Source organism: Ranitomeya variabilis, chromosome 6 (assembly GCF_051348905.1).
Source record: "Ranitomeya variabilis isolate aRanVar5 chromosome 6, aRanVar5.hap1, whole genome shotgun sequence".
Taxonomy (NCBI): domain Eukaryota; kingdom Metazoa; phylum Chordata; class Amphibia; order Anura; family Dendrobatidae; genus Ranitomeya; species Ranitomeya variabilis.
The window spans coordinates 239,063,803-239,079,387 of record NC_135237.1 but is presented as its reverse complement, the minus strand read 5'-3'; the positions used below and the strand labels follow the sequence as shown (position 1 = coordinate 239,079,387).

The 15,585-nt window shown below is 47.5% G+C and overlaps 1 protein-coding gene across 1 annotated transcript in view; it reads left to right on the top strand.

The window, feature by feature from the left end:
• The window catches only part of COL15A1 (collagen type XV alpha 1 chain), a 1,855,347-nt gene that overhangs the window by 1,705,537 nt on the left and 134,225 nt on the right, over window positions 1-15,585 (top strand). The window contains exon 35 of the mRNA XM_077269528.1: window positions 14,851-14,910. Coding sequence (XP_077125643.1) covers window positions 14,851-14,910 — 60 coding nt within the window. The remainder of the gene's footprint in view (window positions 1-14,850; window positions 14,911-15,585) is intronic.

The following is a 15,585-nucleotide window of genomic DNA, read 5'->3' as shown; positions in this document are numbered from 1 at the left end:
CTCTTCCTCCCCACAATTGAGGACACGTACAGGCACTCTCCCCTGTCGGACGTCTACCACCCCCCGGGCTGTCAGAACAGTAGGCCTATTGTCTGAATATACAGGTTCTACCAAGGCCTGGTAGTCCTTACCCCTGAGGCCTATGGCTGCTCGACACCATATTAACATTTCACTCTTGGGAGGTATCGCGATGGGGTTTGAATCACTTACAGTGACACGACCAATCTCACCACCAGTCAGCTCTACCTGCTGTCTCTGCATCAGAGCTCTGATTTCCTTCTGCAGGGCACATTGCTCACTGTGGCCAGCGTTTTCTGCCACCTGTTGCAACAAAACAATCACTTCTGCAAGACAATTTTCTATAACATTAGTACCAAGAGTCATCATGGGATTACATTCTCGACGATCAATATCTACAATCACAATCCCTTGGGCTTTCAATTCCACCCGCCCCACTTTGATGGTGACCTCCTTATACCCCACTTGTGGCAATGGCTGACCATTACTGGCGATTATGGTGAAATCATCATCAGGGCCACGAGTAATATCAGCGTCCTCCCAATACCGTTTGTAGAGCACGTAAGGTATAGTCGTCACCTGAGAACCGGTGTCCAGCAAAGCATTCAAGGGGATTCCATCAATCACTACAGGGAGAACTGGTCGTCCTCCAATATACTTGGTTCTCCAATGCTGCGGGCCTGACCGTCCTACTCCTGGGGGTTGGCCCTTTGCCCCAGGGGTTGCTCGTTTAAAGGACAGTACCTTGCAAGATGGCCCACCTGGTGACAGCGGCGGCAGATGGGTCGTCCATCCTGGTGGAAGCGATCGTCGGGCCGGCTCCTGGTCGGCGGAGTCCTCCTCTGTCGCATCCAAGGGACATCCTCCGGGCTGGAAGCCAACTGGATCTTCTCTTTGGGGGCCTCCTGTAGGGACCGCACCGTCCGGGCCAGGGCAGCAACGCTCTTGGTTAGCTCTTGCATCTGGAGACGAAGTCCTGCAGGGGAGTCGTCCTCGAAGCTCTGGGCGTCGGCCTCCGCGGCAACTGGGGTATCCGATGCCACCTCCTGGTGGTATGTGAGAGCGGGGCGCCTGGGTGGTACTGCGCGGCTGGGCTGTCGCTCCTGCAATGCCTGGATAGCTTTATCTTTAAACTGCGCAAAAGTCAAGTCTGGATTTTGCATGGCCAGAAAGTGCAATTGGCCCCGCTGGTGACTGCACAGGAGCCCCTCAATGAACCGCTCCTTCAGGATTTTATCTTCATCCTGCATGCTGCCGGGGTCACTCTGCTTAATGGCCCGCATCGCTTCCTGGAGATTAAGGGCATAGTCCCGCAAGCTATCCTGTGACTTTTGTTTGCATCCATAAAAAGTCAGTTTAATCTCTGTAGCAGTGCGAGTGTCAAAGGTGGCTTTAAGCTTGGCAAAAATCTGTTGTGCAGTTCCTTTATCCTCAGCGGGCCAGGATTTCAATTCCCTCAGAGCCGCCCCAAAGAGTTGGCCGGTTATCATATGGACCTTCTGGGGCTCGGTTAGGGGATAGAACTCGAGCAGGCTGCAGAGCCCTTCTTTAAAGTCAGTGAACGTATGCGCCTCCCCAGAGTATCGTGGGAGCCAGGCCGCTCCGGGCAGGTAGGGCATGGAGAAGGGCATTATGGCTTTTGCATTAGCGGCAGTGTCCGACTGGCTGATGGGGGCAGCGGGTTCTGCGGCAGTCAGTGGTGGTATTAGGGCCGCGGCTTCGCCCGCTGCGGGGACCGGAGCTGCCCCTACGTCCGCGGCTGCGACCGCCACCTCCTCTCCTCCCGACTCGGACATGGCCGTCCCTTCCTCCCACTAACCTGCTGGAGGTTGGAGTTCCTCTTCCGGGATTGGCGCCTCACCGCGCTTTCCGTTCCGCGCTTCTTTTGGCTGATCCCGCCCACGTAGCTAAGGCTCCTCCCTCCGCGCGCGGCAATGGCGAATTTTGGCGGCAAATGGCACAGCACAGTCTTTTTAATAAAGTACAGTCCAAGCACAATAACTCACAGTTCCAAGGCACACATGACCTGATTCTTCAGGCTTAAGTAAATCCTGTTCGTGACGCCAAGTTGGAGCGCCCCCACACCGCCGCAGGGCCGAGGGGTACCCGGAGCCGGGCCTCTAGGTCTCAGTCCTGGGGTTGTCACGGTGGCTAGACCCGGTCCGTGGCCCTGTCTGTCAATGGGGGACGTCCGGTGCAATAAGTGGTGTGGTAACGGTGCAGGTCGCGGTAAATAACGAGGACACCAGTTTGCAGTCTCTTTACCTCTTTACTGAAGATGTTGGAGACCTCAGTCCAGAGCGCTGTTAACTGGGTTTTCAGAGACCGGCCGGTCCAACGACACATCAGGAGTTCTCCTCACAGGTGGGAATCAGTATCTACCTTCTAGCGCTGTGTGTTGTAGTTCTTCCCTGCTGAGCTCCCGGGATAGTCCTCACAACTGTTTCTTTCTGTCTCTACTGTTCGTTCTCCGTCCTCCAGGTGATATGGTAGGACGCACCCGTATGACGGGGTAGGCCTGGAGTTCTTCCGGGACTCTAGAGTCGCCCCTCTCCCACAGCTGCCTCCGTTGTCTGCTTAGGTGTTAAGTGAGACAGCCAACCTGTAATTAGCTGTCCTGCCGTGGTTTGCAATGTACTTAAAGTCTCTTACTTGCTCGGCGTTCCGGCCACCGATTGTTTGCGCCTCAGCAAGGTGCTGCCTCTTTCAACAAAACCCCTGCTGGTATTCTCCTTTTCTGTATTCCCGTTGTTTGCTGGTTAGTTCTGCTCTGAGGAGTCTGCCAGGATCCCCATCCCTGACAGGTCCTCTCACTAGCTCTTCCCAGCTACTTCTCTCTGTCTTCCTGTCCAACCCCCAGTTTTACCAGAGTTGTGAGGAGTGGCCTACTAGATAGGACCACCCCCCCTGGTGGCCGGAGTGTGAAGTGTGGTGTGAGTGTACCTGATCAGAGAAACTCCTTAGTGCAATCAGACGTACCATAGCTCCCCATAGTGGCGGAGCCACAGTACTGCAACAACCAGGACTCTGGGGTGCTGCAATCCCACAGATGTTCAATGATATTCAGGTCTGGGGACTGGGATGGCCATTCCAGAACAGTGTAATTGTTCCTCTGCATGAATGCCTGAGTAGATTTGGAGCGGTGTTTTGGATCATTGTCTTGTCGAAAGATCCATCCCCTGCGTAACTTCAACTTTGTCACTGATTCATGAACATTATTGTCAAGAATCTGCTGATACTGAGAGGAATCCATGCGTCCCTCAACTTTAACAAGATTCCCCGTGCCGGCATTGGCCACACAGCCCCAAAGCATGATGGAACCTCCACCAAATTTTACTGTGGGTAGCAAGTGTTTTTCTTGGAATGCTGTGTTTTTTTGCCGCCATGCATAATGCCTTTTTGTATGACCAAACAACTCAATCTTGGTTTCATCAGTCCACAGGACCTTCTTCCAAAAAGAAATTGGCTTCTCCAAATGTGCTTTTGCATACCTCAGCTGACTCTGTTTGTGGCGTGCTTGCAGAAACGGCTTATTTCGCATCACTCTCCCATACAGCTTCTCCTTGTGCAAAGTGCGTTGTATAGTTGACCGATGCACAGTGACACCATCTGCAGCAAGTTGATGCTGCAGCTCTCTGGAGGTGGTCTGAGGATTGTCCTTGACTGATCTCACCATTCCTCTTCTCTGCCTTTCTGATGTTTTTCTTGGCCTGCCACTTCTGGCCTTAAGAAGAACTGTACCTGTGTTCTTCCATTTCCTTACTATGTTCCTCACAGTGGAAATTGACAGGTTAAATCTCTTAGACAGCTTTTTGTATCCTTCCCCTGAACAACTATGTTGAATAATCTTTGTTTTCAGATCATTTGACAGTTGTTTTGAGGAGCCCATGATGCCACTCTTCAGAGAAGATTCAAACAGGAGAACAACTTGCAAGTGGCCACTTTAAGTAGCTTTTCTCATGATTGCATACACCTGGCTATGAAGTTCAAAGCTCAATGACGTTACAAAACCAAAAAAAGTGCTTTAGTAAGTCAGTAAAAAGTAGGTAGGAGTACTTAAAACAAGAAAATGATAAGGGTGTCCATACTTATGCACCTGTCAAATTTTGTTTGAATGCAGATTGCACATTTTCTGTTAGTACAATAAAACTAATTTCAAGGCAGAAACATTACTGTGTCCAACAGTTATTAGATATATGAAACTGAAATAGCTGTTGCAAAAAAAATTTTTTTAATAAAACATTAAGCTTAAGATTAATAGGGGTGCCCAAACTTTTTCATATAACTGTATATACACTGCTCAAAAAATGAAGGGAACACTTAAACAACAACAGAATATAACTCCTAGTAAATCAAACTTCTGTGAAATCAAACTGTCCACTTCGGAAGCAACACTGTTTGACCATCAATTTCACATGCTGTTGTGCAAATGGAACAGACAACAGATATAAATTATTGGCAATTATCAAGACACACTCAATAAAGGAGTGGTTCTGCAGGTGGGAACCACAGATCATATTTCAATACCAATGCTTTCTGGCTCATATTTTGGCTACTTTTGAATGTTGGTTGTGCTTTCACACTCGTGGTAGCATGAGACGGACTCTACAACCCACACAAGTGGCTCACGTAGTGCAGCTCATCCTGGATCGCACATCAATGCAAGCTGTGGCAAGAAGGTTTGCTGTGTCTGTCAGCGTAGTGTCCAGAGGCTGGAGGCGCTACCAGGAGACAGACCAGTACACCAGGAGACGTGGTGGGGGCCGTAGGAGGCAACAAACCAGCAGCAGGACCGCTACCTCAGCCTTTGTGCAAGGAGGAACAGGAGGAGCATTGCCAGAGCCCTGCAAAATGACCCCCAGCAGGCCACAAATATGCATGTGTCTGCACAAACGGTTAGAAACTGACTCCATGAGGATGGTCTAAGTGCCCGACGTCCACAGATGGTGGTTGTGCTCACAGCCTAACACCGTGCAGGACACTTGCCATTTGCCACAGAACATCAGGATAGGCAAATTCGCCACTGGCACCCTGTGCTCTTCACAGATGAAAGCAGGTTCACACTGAGCATGTGACAGATGTGACAAAGTCTGGAGACGCCGTGGAGAGCTATCTGCTGCCTGCAACATCCTTCAGCATGACCGGTTTGGCAGTGGGTCAGTAATGGTGTGGGGTGGCATTTTTTTGGTCACACAGCCCTCCATGTGTTTGCCAGAGGTAGCCTGACTGCCATTAGATACCGAGATGAGATCCTCAGACCCTTGTGAGACCATATGCTGGTGCGGTTGGCCTTGGGTTCCTCCTAATGCAGGACAGTGCCTGACCTGATGTGGCTGGAGTGTGTCAGCAGTTCCTGCAAGATGAAGGCATTGAAGCTATGGACTGGCCCACCCATTCCCCAGACCTGAATCCGATTGAACACATCTGGGATATCATGTCTCGCACCATCCACCAACATCACGTTGCACCACCGACTGTCCAGGAGTTGGCGGGTTGCTTTAGTCCAGGTCTGGAAGGAGATCCCTCAGGAGACCATCCGCCGCCTCATCAGGAGCACGCCCAGGCATTGTAGGGAGGTCATACAGGCACATGGAGGCCACACACACACAACTGAACATGATTTCCTTGTCTTGAGGCATTTCCACTGAAGTTGGATCAGCCTGTAATTTGATTTTCCACTTTGATTTTGAGTATCATTCCAAATCCAGACCTCTATGGAATATTCGTTTTGATTTACATTGATCATTTTTGTTTTATTGTTCTCAACACATTCCACTATCTAATGAAAAAAGATTGGCAACTGAAATACTTCACTCAGGGATATCTAGGATGTGGTATTTTAGTTTTCCCTTTATTTTTTTGAGCAGTATATACTGTATATATATATATATATATATATATATATATTTATTTACACAATTGCCTTGTAATGTTTTCATTTCCGGTTCTGTACAGGTGTCACCATATCCCAGAATTCCAAGCGGAGGAAGTTCACAGACTACCATATTGTGACACCCGCTTGTTGGATGTCTCAATATGGAAACTGCTGCTGGTACCAACCTATTGCATGGTACCACCAGCGGAACACCATCACACCACACACACACTCTATACGCCGTACACACCACACTGTTGTGGATTCTGTTTTTGGGCTCCCTCTGGTGGTTACAAGTGGTACTGGGTGACTTTGGTGGGTTGCGGTCTCTGGTTTCCACCTGTCCATCATAGGCTGGGTGTTTCCTGTTTAACCTGGCTTTCCTGTCATTCCCTTGCCGGCTATTAATGTAATCAGAGTGTCTCTGTTTGCCTCTGCTACCTGCTCCTATAATCTGCTGGACAAGCTAAGTTCTGATTTTCCTGTTTTTTGTGTTCTGCCTTATCATGTTTTTAGTCCAGCTTGCATACATATGAATCTTTGCTGCTGGTTGCTCTAGTGGGCTGAAATTACTCCCCATGTACCATGAGTTGGCACATGGGTCCCAGTAATTTCAGGATGGTTTTTTGAAGAAAGGGTTTTTCCCTGACCGCCTAGATCTCTTTTGTATCCTTCTGCTATCTAGCTGTAGCGGGCCTCATTTTGCTAAAACTGTTTTCATACCTACGTATGTGCCTTCCTCTTAATTCACCGTCATTATATGTGGGGGGCTGCTATCCCTTTGGGGTATTTCTCTAGGAGGCAAGAGAGGTCTGCTTTTCATCTTCTAAGGGAAGTTAGTTCTCCGGCTGGCGCGAGACGTCTAGAGTCCCCGTAGGTACGTTCCCCAGATGCTGATAGTGTTTGTGTTAAGTTCAGGATCACGGTCAGCTCAGGTTCCATCACCCTAGAGCTTGTCCTATTTTTGTGCTTGCCCTTTTGGTGATTCCCTGCCATTGGAATCATGACAGTATAGCCGGCCCGAAAGTTTGGGCTGAAGCAGGAGAAAAAGAAGTGTTGAGGGGGATTTTTTTTTTTTTCTTTCCTCAGAGTTTTGCTGCCTAGCCCTTAATTGCGGTCTAGCTGCTTCTTACCTCCTCTTAACCCTTGAATGGCTCTGACCTTAGCTGTTTAACATGGATGTCCAGAGTTTGGCTTCCAGCCTGAATAATCTTGCTGCTAAGGTTCAAAACATACAGGATTTTGTTGTTCACACTCCTATGTCTGAACCTAGAATTCCTATTCCAGAGTTTTTTTCTGGAGATAGATCTACCTTCTTGAATTTCAGGAACAATTGCAAATTGTTTCTTTCTTTGAAATCTCGCTCCTCTGGAGACCCTGCTCAGCAGGTCAAGATTGTTATATCTTTTCTGCGGGGTGACCCTCAGAATTGGGCATTTGCATTGGCACCAGGGGATCCTGCATTGCTCAGTGTGGATGAGTTTTTTCTGGCACTGGGATTGCTCTATGACGAACCTAACCTGGAGATTCAGGCTGAAAAGGCTTTATTGGCCCTCTCTCAGGGGCATGATGAAGCGGAAGTATATTGTCAAAAATTTCGGAAATGGTCGGTGCTTACTCAGTGGAATGAGTGCGCCCTGGCTGCAAACTTCAGAAATGGTCTTTCTGAGGCCATTAAGGATATTATGGTGGGGTTCCCTGCGCCTACAGGTCTGAATGAGTCTATGACTATGGCCATTCAGATTGATCGGCGTTTACGGGAGCGCAAACCTGTGCACCAGTTGGCGGTGTCTTCTGAACAGGCACCTGAGACTATGCAATGTGATAGAATTCAGTCCAGAAGTGAACGGCAAAATTATAGGCGGAAAAATGGATTGTGTTTTTATTGTGGTGATTCAGCTCATGTTATATCAGCATGCTCTAAACGCACAAAAAAGGTTGATAAATCTTTTGCCATTAGTACTCTGCAGTCTAAGTTCATTTTGTCTGTAACTCTGATTTGTTCACTGTCATCCATTTCCGTCGATGCCTATGTGGATTCGGGCGCTGCCCTGAGAGTCTTATGGATTGGTCATTTGCCAAACGCTGCGGTTTTAGTCTGGAGCCTCTGGAAGTTCATATTCCTTTGAAGGGAATTGACTCTACACCATTGGCTATGAATAAACCGCAGTACTGGACACAAGTGACCATGCGCATGACTCCCGTTCATCAGGAGGTGATTCGCTTCCTTGTACTATATAATTTACATGATGTACTAGTGCTTGGTCTGCCATGGTTACAAACTCATAATCCAGTCCTGGATTGGAAAACAATGTCTGTGTTAAGCTGGGGATGTCAGGGGGTTCATGATGATGCACCTCTGATTTCAATCGTTTCATCTACTCCTTCTGAGGTCCCTGCGTTTTTGTCTGACTATCGGGATGTTTTTGAGGAGCCTAAGCTCAATTCGCTCCCTCCTCATAGGGATTGTGACTGTGCTATAGATTTAATTCCTGGCAGTAAGTTCCCTAAGGGTCGTTTATTTAATCTGTCAGTGCCAGAGCATACTGCTATGCGGAATTATATTAAGGAGTCCTTGGAAAAGGGACATATTCGTCCATCTTCGTCCCCTCTGGGAGCAGGTTTTTTTTTCGTGGCTAAAAAAGATGGTTCCCTGAGGCCTTGTATAGATTATCGCCTTCTGAATAAGATTACAGTCAAATATCAGTATCCATTGCCATTATTGACTGATTTGTTTGCTCGCATTAAGGGGGCTAGGTGGTTCACTAAGATAGATCTTCGCGGTGTGTATAATCTTGTGCGGATAAAGCAGGGTGATGAGTGGAAAACCGCATTTAATACGCCTGAGGGCCATTTTGAGTATTTGGTAATGCCTTTTGGACTTTCTAATGCTCCTTCAGTCTTTCAGTCCTTTATGCACAATATTTTCCGTGAATATCTGGATAAGTTTATGATTGTGTATTTGGATGATATTTTGTTTTTTTCTGATGACTGGGAGTCTCATGTTCTACAGGTCAGGAAGGTGTTTCAAGTCCTGCGGGCCAATTCTTTGTTTGTGAAGGGCTCAAAATGTCTCTTCGGAGTTCAGAAGATTTCTTTTTTGGGGTACATTTTTTCTCCTTCTACTATTGAGATGGATCCTGTCAAGGTTCAGGCGATCTGTGACTGGACACAACCTACATCTGTTAAGAGTCTTCAGAGGTTCTTGGGTTTTGCAAATTTTTATCGTCGTTTCATTGCTAATTTTTCCAGTGTTGTTAAACCTTTGACTGATTTGACTAAGAAAGGTGCTGATGTTGCTGATTGGTCTCCTACGGCTGTGGAGGCATTTCAGGAACTTAAGCGCCGGTTTTCTTCTGCTCCTGTGTTATGTCAACCAGATGTTTCACTTCCTTTTCAGGTTGAGGTTGATGCTTCCGAGATTGGAGCGGGGGCGGTTTTGTCACAGAGAAGTTCCGATGGCTCGGTGATGAAGCCATGTGCGTTCTTTTCTAGAAAATTCTCGCCCGCCGAGCGGAATTATGATGTGGGTGATCGGGAGCTTTTGGCCATGAAGTGGGCATTTGAGGAGTGGCGTCATTGGCTTGAGGGTGCTAGACATCGTGTGGTGGTCTTGACTGATCACAAAAATCTGATTTACCTTGAGTCTGCCAGGCGTCTGAATCCTAGACAGGCTCGTTGGTCATTGTTTTTTTCTCGTTTCAATTTTGTGGCTTCATACCTGCCAGGTTCAAAGAATGTGAAGGCAGATGCTCTTTCCAGGAGTTTTGTGCCTGACTCTCCTGGAGACTCTGGGCCTACTGGTATCCTTAGGGATGGGGTAATATTGTCCGCCGTCTCCCCAGACTTGCGACGTGCATTGCAGGAGTTTCAGGCGGATAAACCTGATCGTTGTCCACCAGAAAGACTGTTTGTTCCGGATGATTGGACCAGTAGAGTCATCTCCGAGGTCCATTCTTCTGCATTGGCTGGTCATCCTGGAATATTTGGTACTAGAGACTTGGTGGCCAGATCTTTTTGGTGGCCTTCCTTGTCAAGGGATGTGCGTACCTTTGTGCAGTCTTGTGAAGTGTGTGCTCGGGCTAAGCCTTGCTGTTCTCGGGCCAGTGGGTTGTTGTTATCCTTGCCTATCCCGAAGAGGCCTTGGACGCACATTTCCATGGATTTTATTTCAGATCTCCCTGTCTCACAGAAAATGTCCGTCATCTGGGTTGTGTGTGACCGCTTTTCTAAGATGGTTCATTTGGTACCCTTGCCTAAGTTGCCTTCCTCCTCTGAGTTGGTCCCTTTGTTTTTTCAGAACGTGGTTCGTTTGCATGGGATTCCGGAGAATATCGTTTCTGACAGGGGATCCCAGTTTGTGTCTAGATTTTGGCGGACGTTTTGTGCTAAGATGGGCATTAATTTGTCTTTCTCGTCTGCATTCCATCCTCAGACGAATGGCCAGACGGAGCGAACTAATCAGACCTTGGAAACTTATTTAAGGTGTTTTGTTTCTGCTGATCAAGATGACTGGGTTGCCTTTTTGCCGCTGGCCGAATTTGCCCTTAATAATCGGGCTAGTTCTGCCACTTTGGTTTCTCCTTTCTTTTGTAATTCGGGGTTTCATCCTCGTTTTTCCTCTGGTCAGGTGGAGCCTTCGGATTGTCCTGGAGTGGACGTGGTGGTGGACAGGCTACATCAGATTTGGAATCAGGTGGTGGACAATTTAAAGTTGTCTCAGGAGAAGGCTCAGCAGTTTGCTAATCGCCGTCGCCGCGTGGGTTCCCGACTTCGTGTTGGGGACTTGGTGTGGTTGTCTTCTCGTTTTGTCCCTATGAAGGTCTCTTCTCCTAAGTTCAAGCCTCGGTTCATCGGTCCTTATAAGATCTTGGAGATTCTTAACCCTGTGTCTTTTCGTTTGGATCTCCCAGCATCGTTTGCTATTCATAATGTGTTCCATCGGTCGTTATTGCGGAGGTATGAGGTGCCCGTTGTTCCTTCGGTTGAGCCTCCTGCTCCGGTGCTGGTGGAGGGAGAATTGCAGTATGTTGTTGAGAAGATCTTGGATTCTCGTGTTTCCAGACGTAAACTCCAATATTTGGTTAAGTGGAAGGGTTATGGTCAGGAGGATAATTCCTGGATGGTCGCCTCTGATGTTCATGCGACTGATTTGGTCCGCGCCTTCCATAGAGCTCGTCCTGATCGCCCTGGGGGTTCTCGTGAGGGTTCGGTGACCCCTCCTCAAGGGGGGGGTACTGTTGTGGATTCTGTTTTTGGGCTCCCTCTGGTGGTTACAAGTGGTACTGGGTGACTTTGGTGGGTTGCGGTCTCTGGTTTCCACCTGTCCATCATAGGCTGGGTGTTTCCTATTTAACCTGGCTTTCCTGTCATTCCCTTGCCGGCTATCAATGTAATCAGAGTGTCTCTGTTTGCCTCTGCTACCTGCTCCTATAATCTGCTGGACAAGCTAAGTTCTGATTTTCCTGTTTTTTGTGTTCTGCCTTATCATGTTTTTAGTCCAGCTTGCATACATATGAATCTTTGCTGCTGGTTGCTCTAGTGGGCTGAAATTACTCCCCATGTACCATGAGTTGGCACATGGGTCCCAGTAATTTCAGGATGGTTTTTTGAAGAAAGGGTTTTTCGCTGACCGTCTAGATCTCTTTTGTATCCTTCTGCTATCTAGCTGTAGCGGGCCTCATTTTGCTAAAACTGTTTTCATACCTACGTATGTGCCTTCCTCTTAATTCACCGTCATTATATGTGGGGGGCTGCTATCCCTTTGGGGTATTTCTCTAGGAGGCAAGAGAGGTCTGCTTTTCATCTTCTAGGGGAAGTTAGTTCTCCGGCTGGCGCGAGACGTCTAGAGTCCCCGTAGGTACGTTCCCCGGATGCTGATAGTGTTTGTGTTAAGTTCAGGATCGCGGTCAGCTCAGGTTCCATCACCCTAGAGCTTGTCCTATTTTTGTGCTTGCCCTTTTGGTGATTCCCTGCCATTGGAATCATGACACCACACACACTCACACTCTCACACACTCACTCACAGAGTCACGCAGCCTCTTGCGCAGTACCACCAGCGGAACACCGTCGCGAACACGCCGCCGCTGGGATCAGCTGAATGATTCACTGACTGCCGCCATCTTTGTACAGGAGGAGCACATCTGCAATTTTAATGTGACTGCTGCGTTCTGTCTGCACAAAGATGGCGGCGGTCTGATTTACTGCACCTGCGCTAATTACGCGCAGGTGCAGTGAATTTTTCGGCTGATCCCGGCAGCAGATGCATGACGTGTCTACAGGCAGAGGAAGCCGGTCACATTAAAGGGGTTTTCCCACAAACAAAAGTTAATTTTAAAAATTGCTTGTGTCTGACCGTGTATGAAGCATACCACATCTCCTGGGCAGGGGAGGAAGCAAAAGACAATCCTGACATTACAGCAGGGGATCACAGTGGATTCATTTTGTGAGGTAAAGTATTTCGCTGACTGTTGTTAAAAAATATTTTACCTCACAAAATGTATCCTCTGCGATCTCCTGCTGTAATGTCAGTATTGTCTTTGAGGGGAGAACACTGCACAGGAAGGAGAGAGACAGGGGGGGATAGCACATGGGGTAGACAAGTCAAAGATGAAAAAAATACTGATCAGATGAGGAGGCGGTGGAGGAAGCGGAGTGTAAGAAGGAAACATGGACAGAGAAACATCTAGTAATCCTCAGTGGTTGTAGGACATGCGCCAGAATGCCTTCTGCCTCAGGCCCAGCCGCCACTACATTTACACAGTGGGCAGTTAGGGAGATATAATGTCCCTGGCTGTGCTTACTCATCCATTTATTGGTACTTATGTGGACCTTGCCACTGATGGAGTTGTGCACTTGTGGAAAAAAGGGAATCCAGCTCGAAGAGATAAAATCACTCAACTGAGACTAAGAGCACTTGTGTGTTCGAAACACGTACAGTTTACACAGGCACTCTCCTTCTGGTAGTTTTTGTATTTCTTATAGCCTATTTCTGTTTTACATAAATACTATTAAAGTTAAGTGATTTTATCTCTTGGAGCTGGATACCCTTTTTTCCACATGTGCATCTCTAGGCATCTGGCAGAGACGCAAATCCGTGCTCAAGATTTCCTGGACTCATAAGGAAATTAATCTAAAGGGTGAGCTGAATATCTTTTTTTTCTACTGATGGAGTTTGCAGTGCACACCTGATTTTGGCCCCAACATCTGTGTTCATGGCAGGGATGGCAAGCCTGGAAAGGTAGTTTCGGCTGGGAACAACGTACTGTGGAACAGTCACTGCCATTAGATTTTTAAAACTATCCATCTCCACCAGCCAGAATACCTGCATTTCAAAGGCCAGGAATTTTGAAATGCTATCAATCAAAAACTGGGCGGGTCGGTGGGGGTTGCGTTCACCTTATCTCCAGTGTTTGGGAGATAGACAGCTGAATGCTTCCATTTGATGGTGTGGAGATGGTGGTGCTGTCACATGTTCTCTTTGCTGTGAGCCAGGTGTCCCTGTTGATTGTGAGTGGGAGGAAGAGGCCGAGACCATTGCAGAAGAGTGAGCAGGAGGAGCTTCAGCTCTTCCCTAATTTTTCAGGTGTATGCTCCACTGAAGCTTGTTCTTCGAATTCAAATGCTTCATCATGCAGGTGTTCTTCAGGCGCAGAAGATGCTCCAGACTCTGACAGCAGTGTTCAAACCACCAGTCTCTTGACGTCAGCAAAGTGCATGAAGAAATGCCATGCCAGTGAGCTCCTTTGAGCTGGCTTTGGTGTGGTTAGTTCATCAATGCAGTCAAAATAAAACAGTACCCGCATGGCAGGCCGCTTGAGCCTATTACAGGTGTCGCTCTTTCGCGGTGGCTCCGGGCTCTGGTATGCTGCTGTGCTGCTGGGTGATAGTTGGGCGAGGAGATCTGCAATCTCCTCCTCCAGATTTGGCTGCAGAGGCGTACAGCACCTGCACAGCCAAGGACACTGGTGTCCTGTTTCTGGCACTCAGCTCTGGGGTGAGCTTGGTTACAGCTCCACTGCCCAGGTTCTCCTCGACCTCCCTCCTCTCCTCTCTCAGACTCAGGCTAACTAACTCTGCCTCCAGACCAGAACTCATAGGTAAGTTCCTCTGAACCTGGGTGTTAGAGCTCCCCCTTCTGGTCTGGAGTAAGGAAAAGTGTTGGATGCTGGTGTTACATGGTAAGGGGACCCCTCCTTGCTTCCAGGCATGACATCACCCCCTGTGAGGGAGACAATGCCACTGTGGCATCCGGTCTCCTGGGGTGCCACACATGCTGCACCTGACTGTTAGGGCACACTGCACCAGACTGTTAGAGCAAGCTGCAATGTACACCAATCTCCGAATAAAATGGAGATGCAACCAGTGATCCCTCATTTATACAGGCCGGGTCAATACCTGGCATGGCTGTTATGGCTCCAGAAGTGCTTACAGCCTAAAAGCTTGTTGATTGACTGCACTGCAGCCTTTCAGTGTTCAGCTGCATAGAAATACATGCAGCCGCACGCTCTTTACATTTCGGGTTTGCTCATCCCTAATAACTATATTTCTGCTGGTACACATGCAGATAATATCTTATTCTGGATGAGTTCCTCTCAGCTTAAATTACCCAATCCTTATTGTGCTTGCTGCTGGGATGACTTTGTCCAGCAAAATTCCTTTTCATTGAAAGATCAGGTGTTTGCATATAGCAATTGTAAAATCCTACAATTAAAATTAGTACAAAATTAAAGGAAACCGGTAATCAAATTCATGCTGCCCAAACCATCAAACAATTGCAGCCAGGTATGTTTTTCTCTGAAATATTGCAGAATTTCATGTTACCTAGATGTATGAAAAACAAATCAATAATACCGTATTAGATGAATCTTAGTTTGGGAAGACAAGAAAGTGGAAAGTTGTGTAGTGTACAGGTATTTGAAAGCATACATGTAAACTATAGCCTTTCTTCTTTACAGGGATATCAACCTTTTCCTGCCTTAACACCAGGTATAAACACAGACTATGAGGCGCCAAATGTGAGTATGGGAATTGTTTTGCTAGTGTAAAGATTCCACAAATGTTGCGTCATTTGACAATTGTGTGTCTTAGGATATTTTCACACATCAGGTTTGTTGCATCAGGCACAATCCGGCGAAAGTTGGAAAAACCGAATCCAGCGCAGATTGTGAAAAACTGATGCGACGGATCCGTTTTTTCGACGGACCCAGCTAGCATATCTAGATTATTGGATAAAAAAAATTTGGAGCATGCTCAGTTTAAAAAAACGGAATTTGGCGCCGGAATCCGTCATCTTCCAGATCCGGCACTTTCCAGCTCCCATAGGCTTCCATTCTAGCAAACAGCCGGAAGCGCCGGATCCAGCGCTTCCGGCTTTATCGCCGGAGATAAAAAACATTGCTATGGATGTTTTTTCCAGAAACCGGAAACAGCAGATTTTCCGGATCCGGCGAAAAACGGACGAAACGCAATGTCATCCGGTGCAATCCGGCACTAATACAAGTCTATGGGAAAAAAACGGATCCGGCGGCAACATTCACCGGATCCGTTTTTTTTTTAAATTTAGCCAGATTGAGCCTGACAGCGAAAACCTGATGTGTGAAAGTAGCCTTTCATGTGATAAATTTTGTTGTCTATTCTTGAGGACAGAAGTATGCACGTATAGTATATGCTTATTAAATTTAAAAACTGTC